Source organism: Melospiza melodia, chromosome 6 (assembly GCF_035770615.1).
Source record: "Melospiza melodia melodia isolate bMelMel2 chromosome 6, bMelMel2.pri, whole genome shotgun sequence".
Taxonomy (NCBI): domain Eukaryota; kingdom Metazoa; phylum Chordata; class Aves; order Passeriformes; family Passerellidae; genus Melospiza; species Melospiza melodia.
The window spans coordinates 64,955,290-64,968,501 of NC_086199.1; the positions used below are offsets into that span (position 1 = coordinate 64,955,290).

Genomic DNA, 13,212 nt, shown 5'->3' on the forward strand with positions numbered 1-13,212 from the left:
TGGTTACTTATGAGCATGGTACTTTAATTGGGGCAAGGGGAGGGATTTGATTTACTTTCTAGAGGTTTAAAAATCCCAATCAAAAAATATCCTCTGGCTTTAATAATGCACTGTTTTCACTTCCTTACAGTAAGTTTGTGTGTAGCTTGCATTACCCACAAGCTAGTGTTTTCCACAACTGTGTAAGTTGATTTAAGCTAATTTGTAAGATCAGGTGTGTTAAACCCTGCTTGAAAGTTTACTAATACTTCTAGTACAAAATAGGGCTTTTTCTGCTTCCTAATAATTTAATACTTGCATGAGATGTTAGATTAGTACCAGTACTGTAGACAGATAAATCTGTACATTGTCTGATTGGTTTTGTTTGAATCCCATATCTTTATGAACAGAAAGCTATGTCATCTAGGTCCAGTTACAAATGTTACAACTTCTGGAAAAAGGTCAAGCAGAGTGAGGTGATCAGTATTTAGTGGTTAAAGCAACAATTAAAACCCTCAGAGCAATTAAAACATCTCCATAATGAGTATAACAAGCTTTATAGTATTTAGACTGAATACTGAAAATCTTGCCAGTGGAAAGATTGCGCACACAAAAGTTTTGCTAGATCCTTGAGGTTGTTTTTGTTTCCAAACTGCTCAATTACTAAATTTGATACAATGCTGTTCTAAGTAGCTGTAGTGTGCATGCTGAATCAATTTCAACTTGGAAGTAAGTGCTTAAATGCTGTCTCTTAGTTGTAAAAGAATTGGGTATTTCTATTCTATATTTATGGGGTGTTTTGAGTGTATGACAACAGCATAGTTGGATTATTGCCTTTAAGCTTGCTCCTGTATACAGCCTACAGTTTACAGAAGTGTCCTTGCCAAAATAGTACTGTTCACTGAAATTCCCTGCCTTAACTACATGTCCTCACAGCTGATATTGCTAATGCACAGCAGTAACTCAGTGACTAATATATTGATTTGATCTTTCACATTTGGAAAACACTTACTAAAAGAGCAAAAGGAGTCTCTTACTTAAAGTGTGCTGCTCAAAACTACTGCTTTCAGTTGTAAGGAAAGGAAAGTTTTTCTTACTGTGTTCCAGTATCTCTTTTCAGTCCAATTAAAATCTGCAGTCTTTCTTATAAACCCAGTTAATACTGTGTCAGAGGTCAAATGTCCTGTAAAAGCCCTGTTTTCAGGGCTGGAGGGAAATGAAGTGTTTGTATGGAGCATAATGAGAAGTGAAAGCAAGAATTTAGTGGGTCTGTTGTAGACTGAAATACTCTTTTCTGATAGCACAGTTGTCTCAGTAGCAGCTGTTCAAAAGGTGGCTTAGAGAAACAGAATTAATATAGAGGTGCTAAAGCATTTTATAGGAAAAGGTGAAGTTGTTCATTCTTATAGCGCTGTTACAGCCTCTTGGAGTGTTTCAGTGGCTGGGGCCACTGCCCTTGACATGTTTGTGTAACACACCTTGGCCTTTGATATTCTCCTCTGTCAAGTGTGTGGAGGCAGGGACAATTAGTGTAGTGTTGAAATTAGCTCCTGCACTCTGAATTGTGCTTCCTGCAAGCTAAAATTCTTTTAATTCCTCTACCTTTATAGATGTTTTCTTCAGTGGTGGGGGTGGTATTTCAGTGCAGTTATTCTCTGTCCATTTCATCTTCACCCAGCTCAATTAATTGCTGAGCTAATAGTTCTGAATCTCTGCCTCAATGCATAGATTAAAAACAAGGAATGGGAAAAGCAAATTTCATACCTTGTTCTTTAATGCAAATTGGCATGTTCCTTTCATGTAAGTAAAACCCTGCCTGACTCTTACCTTTGGATGTTAGAATAATGGCTGCTGCTGATATACTGCTGTTCTTCTTACCCAGACCAGCATGTTTTGGAAATTTGATCTCCATTCGTCATCGCACATAGATACACTTCTGGAGAGAGAAGATGTAACACTGAAGGAATTGATGGATGAAGAGGATGTTCTACAGGAGTGCAAGGCTCAGAATCGCAAACTTATAGAGTTTCTGCTGAAGTCAGAATGTTTGGAAGACTTAGTTTCATTTATTATTGAAGAGCCACCTCAAGACATGGATGAAAAAATTCGATATAAGTAGGAAAACTTTTGGGGTTGGGGGAGATTTGGAAAGTGGAAAGAGGACTAAGTAAATCTAGTTAATTTGCTAGTGTGAATCCCTGTGTGCTGGTGCATAGTACAGTATTGGTGTGTTTTAGATTAAGTATGTTTTCAAGAGGCTTCATGGAACTTCTAAGTAAATCATTCTGATATATGTACATAGTTTTCAAATGGAAGCCTCCTGCTCACAAATGCTTCCAAAACCGGTTCATGTCCAAAGGAGTTGCTAAAAAACCCCTTTTTGGGTAGTATAACTGTGTGGTTAGCTTTGTTTTGTTTATTTGTTAGATGTTTTGAAGATGCCTCTTAGAAGATTTGTGATAATCCTTGGAACAATGTCCTTAGGGTCCCAGTGCTGATGTTTTCCTTTCCAGAGTATGGCCATGACTTCTTGCTTGCTGAGAAGGTTCATGCTCAAAATCCATCTAGCAATTTGTAGAAAAGCACTTCTACAGCTTTTTTTTTTTTTTTCTACAGCACTTCTACAGACACTGTTTTAGTGTCTGTACAGAAAGGTGCTTTGTTTCTTAAAATAGTGTGCTAAAATAATGTGAAATAAGTTACACTGTTAGTTGCAGAACTTCACCATTTCTGAAAAACCAAGTCTCCTGTAAATGTTTCTAGTAGAGTTGGAAATTAAAGCAATAAGAAGTCAGTACTTGAAGAGATGGATTTAACAATAGATCTTGAAATGAAAGCTTGCTCTTTGCTTTTTCAGCTTCCCTACTGGTGTTCTATTGCAACTGAAGATTAAAGTAGTGCCCTTCTTAAATGAAAACAGATCTTATAGGCTGAATGTGCAGTTCTATTAGTTTGCTACTTTAGTATAGACCAACCCTGCTTGAAAATTTAGTCAGATGCATTACCAGGTTTTGAATTCAGAGCTGCAGGTATGAGAGTTCCAAAGTATGAGTGATGGATAATTTTTTCTTTTCCCCAGATACCCAAACATATCATGTGAGCTGCTTACATCAGATGTCTCACAGATTAATGATAGGTTGGGAGAAGAAGAATCCTTACTCCTGAAACTGTACAGCTTCCTCTTAAATGAATCTCCTCTAAACCCTCTACTGGCCAGTTTCTTCAGCAAGGTGTTAAGTATTCTTATCAGCAGAAAACCAGAACAGGTAACTATTTGCAAACTCACCAGTTTTACAAGTGCTCTGATAAAGCTGTGGTACTCAGCAATTCTGCTTTAAGATACACAATTGAGGGATAGCAAAAGAGTCAAAAGAGGGCATTCAGGTTCCACCCTAGCTGAATAAACCTTTTCATTATGCACGATTAAAAAATACACTTGGATGAGTAGGATGTATTTGATTCACATTTGCCTGAGCTATTTATGCAGTCAGTGTGTGAGTGCCTACCTTTTGGCTTAGCTCAGTGTTTTACATGATCATATTTGCATTTATTGCTGTTAAAAGCAAAAGTAAATGACTTGAATCAGTGATAGTGATTCTGACTTGGTGTGAAGAATTATTTAGAGCAAGGAGAGAAACATTTCAAGTCCTTGTTCAGAAGTGCTCTTGTACTCAGCGTATGTGGCTCAATACTGCAAACATCTGCAATGATGACTCTCAAACCTGAGGTACTGTTTGTATTAAGAGTTTTGCTCTGTTGAGCTTTGCCCATTAAGCAGAGGTGAGACTGATTGATATCAAAAAGAAAACCTGACTCTGCTTTGGATTATAAGTAGGTTATGGTCAGCAAGTTGGGTTTGAGGGGAGACCCAGGACATGCTGCATGTAGTGTGGATCTGCCCTGTGCCTGGGTTTTGTTTTGTCTTGTCTTGTACTGCAGGCTTTAAGTGGCAGAAGTGTTTAAGAAGTTGTCATCTCTTTTGTCAGTTTGATAGGAGAGTGAAATGAAAAGTGATTGGTGTAATTTATCATGTAAAATATATGAAGCAAATATAAGTTTGCTTTTTCATTTCCAGATTGTAGATTTTTTAAAGAGGAAGCATGATTTTGTAGACCTCATTATTAAGCACATAGGGACCTCTGCTATCATGGACTTGTTGCTCAGGCTACTGACTTGCATAGAACCTCCACAGCCCCGGCAAGAAGTGCTAAATGTGAGTAAAATATCGCAGAACTTTTGTCTGACATGTGTGAACTCGAAGCTGGCTTAATTTCTCCTGGCTTTGCTAAGTTTATTTCTTGAATATGCTGAAATTAGATATGTGGGGTTTTGTTTGTTTGTGTTTTTTGTTTGTTTGTTCTTGGTTTTGGGTTTTTTTTTTGAGCTGCCAATATTTTTCCAGTAAAACCCCAGTGCTGCTTGGGACAACTTAGAACCTGGGTGGCTGATCTGTTCCCCAGTCTTTGGTATCTAACTTACATCTGACAAATGCATTTTTTAAATTGTTTTGTACCTTACCAAACACACTTTGGCATCAAAGTTTGTTGACATTAACCTAAGATTTTTTTTTTTTCCTGTGACTAAGAAATGCTGATTTTACTTTTTCTTTTTTCTGAATTACTGTTAGTCCTTATTTAGAAGTATTGACATTATGACTTGTGGCAGATGTCAAAGGCTACTTTCAATTTCATGAGTTCATTTAATTAATTCACTTGGGAAAAATTCGTATTAATATCCACAAACATTTTTGCAGTGGCTGAATGAGGAGAGAATTATCCAACGGCTTGTGGAAATCGTACACCCATCTCAAGATGAAGATGTAAGTACTGCTCTTGCCTTAGACAGAGGCAGGACAGAGTTAGAGAATAAAGTGGGTGTTTATTAAAGGCCTTTCACAGATACACCTTGGGCAGTGCAGGAGCCTCGCAGAGGCTGCACCCAAGGTGGACAGGAGTTTTCTCAGACAGATGTAAGTTTGGTCTATTTGCATATCAGAGGTTAATTGTCCAATTATAGCTTCAGGTAATGAATTCACATTGTCCTGATTTGCTTCTCTCCCCAGTTCATTTTTGTTTATACTTTTCAGGCCTGAGGCTGTGATGGTAACTCTGGTTCCCAGGCCTGGAAGGATTTTGTCTGACCAAACTGTGAAGAGAGCTTACTAACACTCTATGTGAAGTTCAGTTACACACTAACGCAGTACAGGATCTGAAAAATATAAAAGCTAAAACTTAAGGCATCACTGGCACCCCCCTGGGTCTCTCTGTTCAGCTGTACAACATACTGTTAGAACTTTTAGTTTTACTGTTTTCTGCTTGCTTTTTTCAGTAAGCTGATTTCTGTATTAAGTGTGGTTATTTGAGGAAGGTTATGTGGTTTTGTCCACCTCCCTGCCCCCTTTTTGAGATCCATATCAAAGCCTTAGGCATACTTGAAGTTGTTGGAAGATTCAGCTCTCATGTTTTGCCACCTTAATGTTGGAAATAGATTCTTGCCTCATGCCTTCATTTTTTTTTTGTTTTGTTAAGAATCAATTAGGACATAAAGCTAACTGCCTGAATGTTTTATGGGTAGGAGAGCTCTTGTTAGTGTTGAAATTTTCACCTTTTTAAACTGAAGAATTAGAGTCCAGCATGTTATTATTCTTGTAGTTCAAAGTGCTGTTTTCTGTTTCAGAGGCATTCAAATGCATCACAGTCACTCTGTGAAATTATTCGTCTAAGCAGAGACCAGATGCTACAAGTACAGAACAGTTCAGAACCAGATCCACTGCTTGCAAGTTTAGAGAAGTAAGTTGGTTTGAATTTTTGATTTTATTCTCACTTTGTAAGAAACTACTTTTTAACTTTTGACCTTGAAAGCCTTAAGAAATGGCAAGCTCTTTTCAGATTAATTTTCTTGACTACCTGTCTTTTGTTTGTCTAATGAAAAATAACTTGGCAAGTGAGCAGAGGACACCTGGAGGATTTTCTAGTGGGGAGTGTAGAAGAGAAGTTGTCTCATTAAATTATTTTCTATGCTGCCCAATTGAATGGTATCTTATGTGTGGAGGTCAGCTTGATACTGTGCAGACTAAATATGGGGAACTTCAGCTTTGTTCTGTTGCTTGTTTTAAGTTAATCTATGTTTCTGCCAGAAAAGATTCTCCTCTATTTAGTTTTCCCTTTTTTAATGTGGGCAATGGGAGTTATTTCTGCTAACAACTGTATCCTGAAGTGGTTTCATTTGTTACCAATGCTTTTCTTTTCAGACAAGAAATCATAGAGCAGCTTCTGTCTAATATTTTTCATAAAGAAAAAAATGAATCTGCAATTGTCAGTGCAATCCAAATCCTATTGACCTTACTTGAGACAAGACGACAGACGTAAGTGTTATTATTTCACTTGGTTTATGCCTGCAGTAGCAAATGCCTTCCTTATGCTTGTGACCAAACCACTTCTGTGACCTGTTGTAGCTGAAGGAGTAAAAATGCAAATCAGGTGATTGGTTGGCATTGCTACACTTTCACCAAATGACTGCTCTTTCTGCAACTTTTTCTACTGTGAGTACCAGTAGACAGATCAGATTAAATACATTTCATCACTTGATTTCTGGATACAGGGAATAGAATAAATAGATGTAGTGCAGTGACTGAATATTGACTTTTCAGAAGTTACTTGTAGTATTATTGGAACTTAATTTGGAGAAAACTGCTGAACAGATCTCTCTGGTACATTCAACTTACGTTGTTTCACATAGACAAATGAAGCTCTTTATCTGCTTCAATAAAACGAATTAAAATGCAATTTTTAATCTCAAAACTATTTTGGGGATTTCAAGCACAATAAACCTAGAAATACCAGGGCTAGTGTTTGGGAAAATCTCTTGTTCAACCATTATGTCACACTTAATTTTTATGTGTGTGTAACCCTAGGTTTTTACATTTTTTGCATCTTTGTTATTCTCACATCCTTTCAGAACTGTTACATACCTCAGGGATGTTTTACAACTAGTTTTGGTGCTAATTATAAAATTTTGCTTATGTGCGTTTTAGATTTGAAGGTCATATAGAGATCTGTCCTCCAGGCATGAGCAATTCCACATATTCTGTCAACAAAAGTGTTTTAGAAGCCATAAAAGCACGACTTTCATCCTTCCATGAGCTCCTACTTGAGCCTCCAAAAGTAAGTGAAATCTTGGGTTAACAAATTAATTGAAGCAAAACTTAAACATGTGTCTGTTTTAGGCAGATTATAATAAACAAAACCCAGTCTGACAACTTTCAGGCAAGCACCCAGCCTACTTGCTAGCCTGTTGTGAGCTTTGGCTCAGGCCAGCAGTAATAATGAACAGCAATGCTTTGTGCTTTTCCAGCACAAACTTGGTTTAATTAGCAAAGTAACCTTGGAGCAGGGTTTCTTCCTAAAAGCAACAAAAAGAGATTTGCTGTATATTTTGTACTTGAAAATCCAGTCTGGGTAGGAAATATGGACTATAGATGCTGCACTTGTTTGGAGCTTTGGAATGGCCCACATTAGGCTCATGCAATTCTCTTGACTTTCCCAGGACCCAAGTAGATGAGATCCATGTCATCTCTGCACCCTAGACATGTTAAATTCCTTGGGCTTTTTAACTGATTTAAGCAATTTAACTCTGTCATGCTCTTGCCAAAGATAAAAAGAATGTATAAATACGGGGTTTACCTGTGATCCATTGGTATTTTCTACTCAGATTTTCACTAGCAGAATTTCAGTTGGAGCTCTGCACCCTGAACTGGGTGCTGCAGATTTTAACAGAGAATTGAACGTGAAATTGTTTTTAAATATATGAAGCTGGGGTTGCTGAGGCATTATAATGTATTTATACTGTCCACCTAGCTGTTCTGTGTACCTTGTAGTAATGCAGAATTTAGCTAGTCTGAGTGAGGATTATTTCTGGGGAACTATCTTGTAATTCCTGTCAAGGTTGAGTAGACTTCATCTACTTTGAGATCCTGTCTGTAGTTAGCAATCACTTTTTTACCGAGTTATAGCTTTCATGTGACTGGTTTTAATGTTTCCTGTCCGTGGAATTAAAATAAGCTACAGTATTTGGAATTAAAAGTAGGGGATTTTTGCAGGGTGAAGGTAAGACAGTTGCTTAAGGACTAAATGTATCTATTTTTAAGCACTATCCAGCTATTGTATGTAGAAATGATAAGCTGAACTTTTAGAAGGTATTTTAAGGGATTTATGTATTAAACTTTTTTTTTCAGAAAAGTGTCATGAAGACAACCTGGGGTGTACTGGATCCACCTGTAGGAAACACACGTTTAAATGTGATTAGATTAATATCTAGCCTTTTACAGACAAATACAAGCAGTGTGAATCAGGAGCTTATAGAACTTAACAGCATAGGAGTCATACTGGTAAGAACTTCATGCTGTCTTCATTTTTATGGATTGCTGTTAAGATCTTGTCTGCTTTTTCTGACTCTGCAGATAATTTTCCAGTCTAACTTATTTTCCAGCCTAACTTTTCAGCACCTTTGTATTGTGGTGTCTATTGCTTGGTTTAAGAACTTTTAATACTGGATTTTGCTGTTAATCTGTCTGAATCAGGTGTGTCCTTCTGACCACTTTAATGATTCTTACTTGCTGCACCTTCATAAATACATGAAGTGTTTTTCTTAATAAGCTTATTTTCAACTGGATGTTCTTGAGTTTTCAGCCATGTTCAAGGCTTCATTTCTATTTTCATTTTTCCCTAAGTTGTTCCCTAAAGGCCCCTTTTTCTCACTTAATATATTATGAAATGGTATCTCAGCAGTGTCCTGTAAAGGAACAGTTATGCTTGGTAGCTTGTACTCCTTCAGACTTCAAAGCAAGGTGATGTACAGCAAACTCGGTTACCTAACTCATTGCTCTTTGCTGATGTAAACATGTACTTTGAGTACTTCCTACCTCATACTTCCACTGTAGCAGATGTATTCTTTGTGTTTCAGTTCACCCAAGAAATCCAAATGTTGGTTGATTAAAAAATAACTTGAAATAATGTAGAATTTAAGCTAGTTACTGAATAACAGTATGTAAACTTCTCAGTTGGCAGTTGCAAGCCTAAAGTGTAAATACCTTCTCTTCCCTGCTTTTAGTCCAAAACCCTTTTTTGCTGTGACTGATTATTATAGTGTGATTCAAATGTTTCCATCTCAAATATTCTTCACAGTTGGATTTGCAGACAGGTACTAACTTTTATACAAATAGTTGACTTCACTGTAGCTGCAGTTTTTCCTAGATCCATTGTCTAAGAGAGCATACACACTATGAATGCTTGCATGTTCTTGTAAATAGATTATTTTGTGAACTGTATTCAGTGAGGTTTGAACACTTTCCTGTTGCAGGTTTTACAGAAGGAAAAAGGTAATTGTAGCCATGGAAACCTCAGTGCTTCATGCTGTTGGCTGAAACAGCACATGTTTCACTGGACAGGCTTGACTTAAGAAAAGTTATGGGTGAATGTCATTAGGACTGAAGAGAGATTGAAGACCTTTAGCTGTACTTTGAATGAGACTAAAATTGTTCAATACTGTTCCAATCACTGCACATATTTCCAGAACTCACTACATTTTACCAGTGACACCAATCATTTGAATTTTGCAGTGAGTAGCCAAAATAGCTAGGCTTGACAAAAATCTTATTTGTGTTTAAGAGAAAAAAATGTGGAGAAGCAGGAACTTGACTAAATGGGTGCTGTTTATTACATTTCAGCCTTAGTATTTGTCTTGTACTTTGCTAATAATCTTAAACTGTTTCTAGATTATCTGAGATGGTGGATGATGGGTTTGAAACAGGTAGATACAATTTCATAAGGAATCTCACTGAAGTGAGGAGCACATTTATAAAAGGGTATTATACATACTAGGAAGTTAAGTGAACTCAAAAAAGTCAAGGACTTCTAAGGTCATAAAGAACATTTCTGGGCTGCAGCTGGGCAAAGGAATGTAAGTAGGGAGCATTATTTCTCCCTGTCTTCATAGTCTGAAAGTGCATTACTTGTGACCCCTGCAATAAATTCAGTTAGTTGCATTCTTGTTCTGATCCAGTGTAGTACTCCTTGCATTCAGAAAATGGCAAGCACAGAAGTTACTGGTTTTGTGGGTCACAAACTTTTTCTTGTACAATAATACGTAGTGTAGACGTTATTTCTTCCAGTGTAGACATTAAAGTGATTAGATAGGTGAGACTGTTGGTTATGTTTAATGAAAAGGTCTTGGTTTGTGTAAACCTTGGTGAATTTGTTTTTCAGGACATGTTTTTTAAGTATACGTGGAATAACTTTTTGCATACTCAAGTAGAAATCTGTATTGCACTGATTCTTGCGAGTCCTCTTGAAAACACGGAAAATGGCACAATTACAGATCAGGATTCCAGTGGGGACAATCTCTTACTGAAGCATGTAAGTTGTGTTTTATAAGTCTCCTGAATTTTCCTGTTTTCATGCAGTTAATTTTACATAAAATGCACCCCTTTCTACTTAATGTATAGAATGAAAAAAAGTCTTTCTGGTTTTACTTAAAATGTTAGTTCAGGGTGTTAAACCTGAAACTGCCCATAGAGAAGTTGTTTTTTTTTTTTTTGCTGCAAAGTGAGCATGGTGAAGAGCTGGAAGTATTCATTTTCCCTGAAGTTCTTCCTATTTTAAGGCTTAAAATCGCTATTTCAGTAGCTTTATGCTATTACCACAACTCAACACGTAGAAAGAGGAGTAGAATTAATACAGGTTTAGCTTTTAGGTTTCATGCTGAGATCTGACTGCTGGAGTTTCAACCCTTTAATGAAAGTATGTATCCTGAACGTGAAAGTAATAGTCTTGCAGACTTTAGTATCAACTGTAAAATGCAGGAATAGTGTTACATTTTGCTGCTGCTAAGCATATTTTGCTTTTTTGACAGCTCTTCCTTAAGTGCCAATTAATAGAAAGAATACTTGAAGCATGGGAGATGAATGAGAAGAAACAGTGAGTAATTAGTTCCCTCATTTCCTGCATTTGTCTAAATAAGACTTGAGTTGTGAAATGAACTTATAACCAATTCAGAAGTGATCTAGCCAGTTCTAAAATCACTTGTATGTTAATATTTGAGTTAAAGCTTTCTCTTGTACTTTTTGGTAGCATTCTAATTCTTTTTCCTGTTGCCATTTGGGAGCACAAGAGTTGTCATTCTTGCCATGTATAAGATATTGCTATGATCTTTAAAGTTTACCCATGTTCAAGTAAAAAAATAAGCATACTGTAAGTTTTGAGGGGACAGGAGATACTTACCCAGTAAGCAGTTGGGAATTACTTGTGAACACATCAAAGCATATCACATACTGGGAAGCATCAGACTCCTAAATAGTAAAAGTGAATTCCTCAGCAATAGAATACCTTCTAAAATTATGTATTTGAAAGGATGTAAGCTTCAAGTAACTAATATAGTATATTAGAAACTGTTTTTGTAGCAGGAAAAAAAATTCCTCAGTTGTCACCTTAGGTGGTAAAATGTTCTCATGAAGGCCAAATAATTTTAGCTCTAGAGGTACTGAACAGTAAATGTTAGTTCTGACCTGTCAAAATATTGAATTGACTGGCTGGGTTAGTGCTGCTAGTTTGATGGAATTCCATTCATGAAAACATTCATATCTGAAGTGAATCAGATAGTGAATATATGGCTAATGTAACTGACCTGGAAATAAGGATGATGAAGAGGGGGATAATAGAAAAAGGAATGTGCTAAATTTAACTGTAGAAAACATGCTCTCCTGAATGTCTTCCATTTCATATCAATTCTCTTGAGGTTATAGAGAATTGCCAACTTCCCTGGCAGTTAGATTCTTGTAGGAGAGAAATATGAAAAGTTTTCTCTGTAATTCCCACCTAAAACTTAAGTTTTACTTGGATAAGACTGTTCTTGATCCAGTGCTTACCATGTGAATAATTTAATTAAATATTTCGTCTCATGTTTGGGAATATTAATGAAGAAAATAGTGTTTCAAAGCTTAGGTAGTGCTTTTATCTGGAAACAAACTTAGAATGAATTCACTCCTTTATCCAGTTTTATAGAGATATGCCTCCAGCTGTAAAAGATAAAGCTTTAAGGGTACTTTTAGCTTAGCTGTTTCAGGAAATGGGTATTTTTTTAGTCCATTTGTATTCTGTCACTTAATGTTATTTCAAGCAGCTCTAGAAGCTTAAGGGTGACTGCTTTCTGCTGGTAAAAATCTGACATAGTAAAAGTGGTTTGGTTTGCTGGGAATAATAAGTATTTGCTAACAAAAGATACAGTTGTATTCCAGACTTTCTGGCTAGGCAATGTCAAGTCAGTCTGGTTTGTCAAATAGAAGTGCTCTGTGTAATATCCTGTGTTAGAAACTATAACCTTTGCTGTTATCATGTGCTGCTTATTTTGAATGTGCTTGTTACCTAAGCAAGCTGTAAACACTGTGGTAGTTTATTCGTGATATCTTGCATAGACATAACATAATTTCAGTTACCTCATATGTTAGATGATGATAGTGGAAAATAAAATCATATGATCTGTGTTTGCATAACATAAGGTATTTCATGAGCTGCTGTCACTTTACAAAGATTTCAGTCATGGGACGTTTGTCTAGCTGGGTGAGGGGGTCTTTCTTGGTTCTTGTTTAAAACACAGAACCATAAATTGATGCAGCAAAAGTTTGGTTGGCTTGCAGCCAAATGCTAGAGAATCTGTTCAAGCTGGATCTCTCATGATTGCTATTTGGTCAGATTTAGAATGGTTCCAACTGGCAGTAGGTGTTCAGAGCACTACTCTAACATCTGGTAATTCCTGTTTGTGCAGAGCAGTTCTGTGCAAAATATTTAAATGGCTTTGTAATTTTAGCTTTGGTAGGCATGCAGATGTTGTTCCTAAATTTCAGGAAAGCAATGACCCTAACTTAAATGGGTATGCTAAGAAGCCCTGAAATAGTAAAGCATACTTAAGAATGCTTTTTCCCTTTTGATCATGGACTGAAAGCTCTGAGGGAATATTTGGTGGTTTAAAGTTTTGCAAAATACTCTCAGCAAAAAGAATTTCCTAAAAACTCTGAATCAGTTGCTAATTCTGTCATTATTTTGCTAATGCATTTTGATTATTTTGTGTGCATTTTGCTTTACACACACACACACAAAAGCAGTACAAACACTTGTACGTGCTTCTTGGTACTTAATGTGCTTGTTAACTCTTCTGAACTGGCTCCGTGAAGTCAAACTAGTT

At 36.6% G+C, this 13,212-nt stretch overlaps 1 protein-coding gene across 6 annotated transcripts in view; it reads left to right on the forward strand.

Moving 5' to 3' along the window:
• PPP6R3 (protein phosphatase 6 regulatory subunit 3) overlaps window positions 1-13,212 on the forward strand; it is a 52,145-nt gene that overhangs the window by 19,661 nt on the left and 19,272 nt on the right. For all 6 annotated transcript variants that reach the window (XM_063158765.1, XM_063158759.1, XM_063158761.1 and 3 more), the window contains 10 exons: window positions 1,862-2,094; window positions 3,059-3,245; window positions 4,055-4,192; window positions 4,733-4,798; window positions 5,656-5,768; window positions 6,230-6,343; window positions 7,013-7,142; window positions 8,213-8,365; window positions 10,242-10,391; window positions 10,888-10,952. In XM_063158765.1, the coding sequence (XP_063014835.1) occupies window positions 1,862-2,094; window positions 3,059-3,245; window positions 4,055-4,192; window positions 4,733-4,798; window positions 5,656-5,768; window positions 6,230-6,343; window positions 7,013-7,142; window positions 8,213-8,365; window positions 10,242-10,391; window positions 10,888-10,952 (1,349 nt within the window). The remainder of the gene's footprint in view (window positions 1-1,861; window positions 2,095-3,058; window positions 3,246-4,054; window positions 4,193-4,732; window positions 4,799-5,655; window positions 5,769-6,229; window positions 6,344-7,012; window positions 7,143-8,212; window positions 8,366-10,241; window positions 10,392-10,887; window positions 10,953-13,212) is intronic.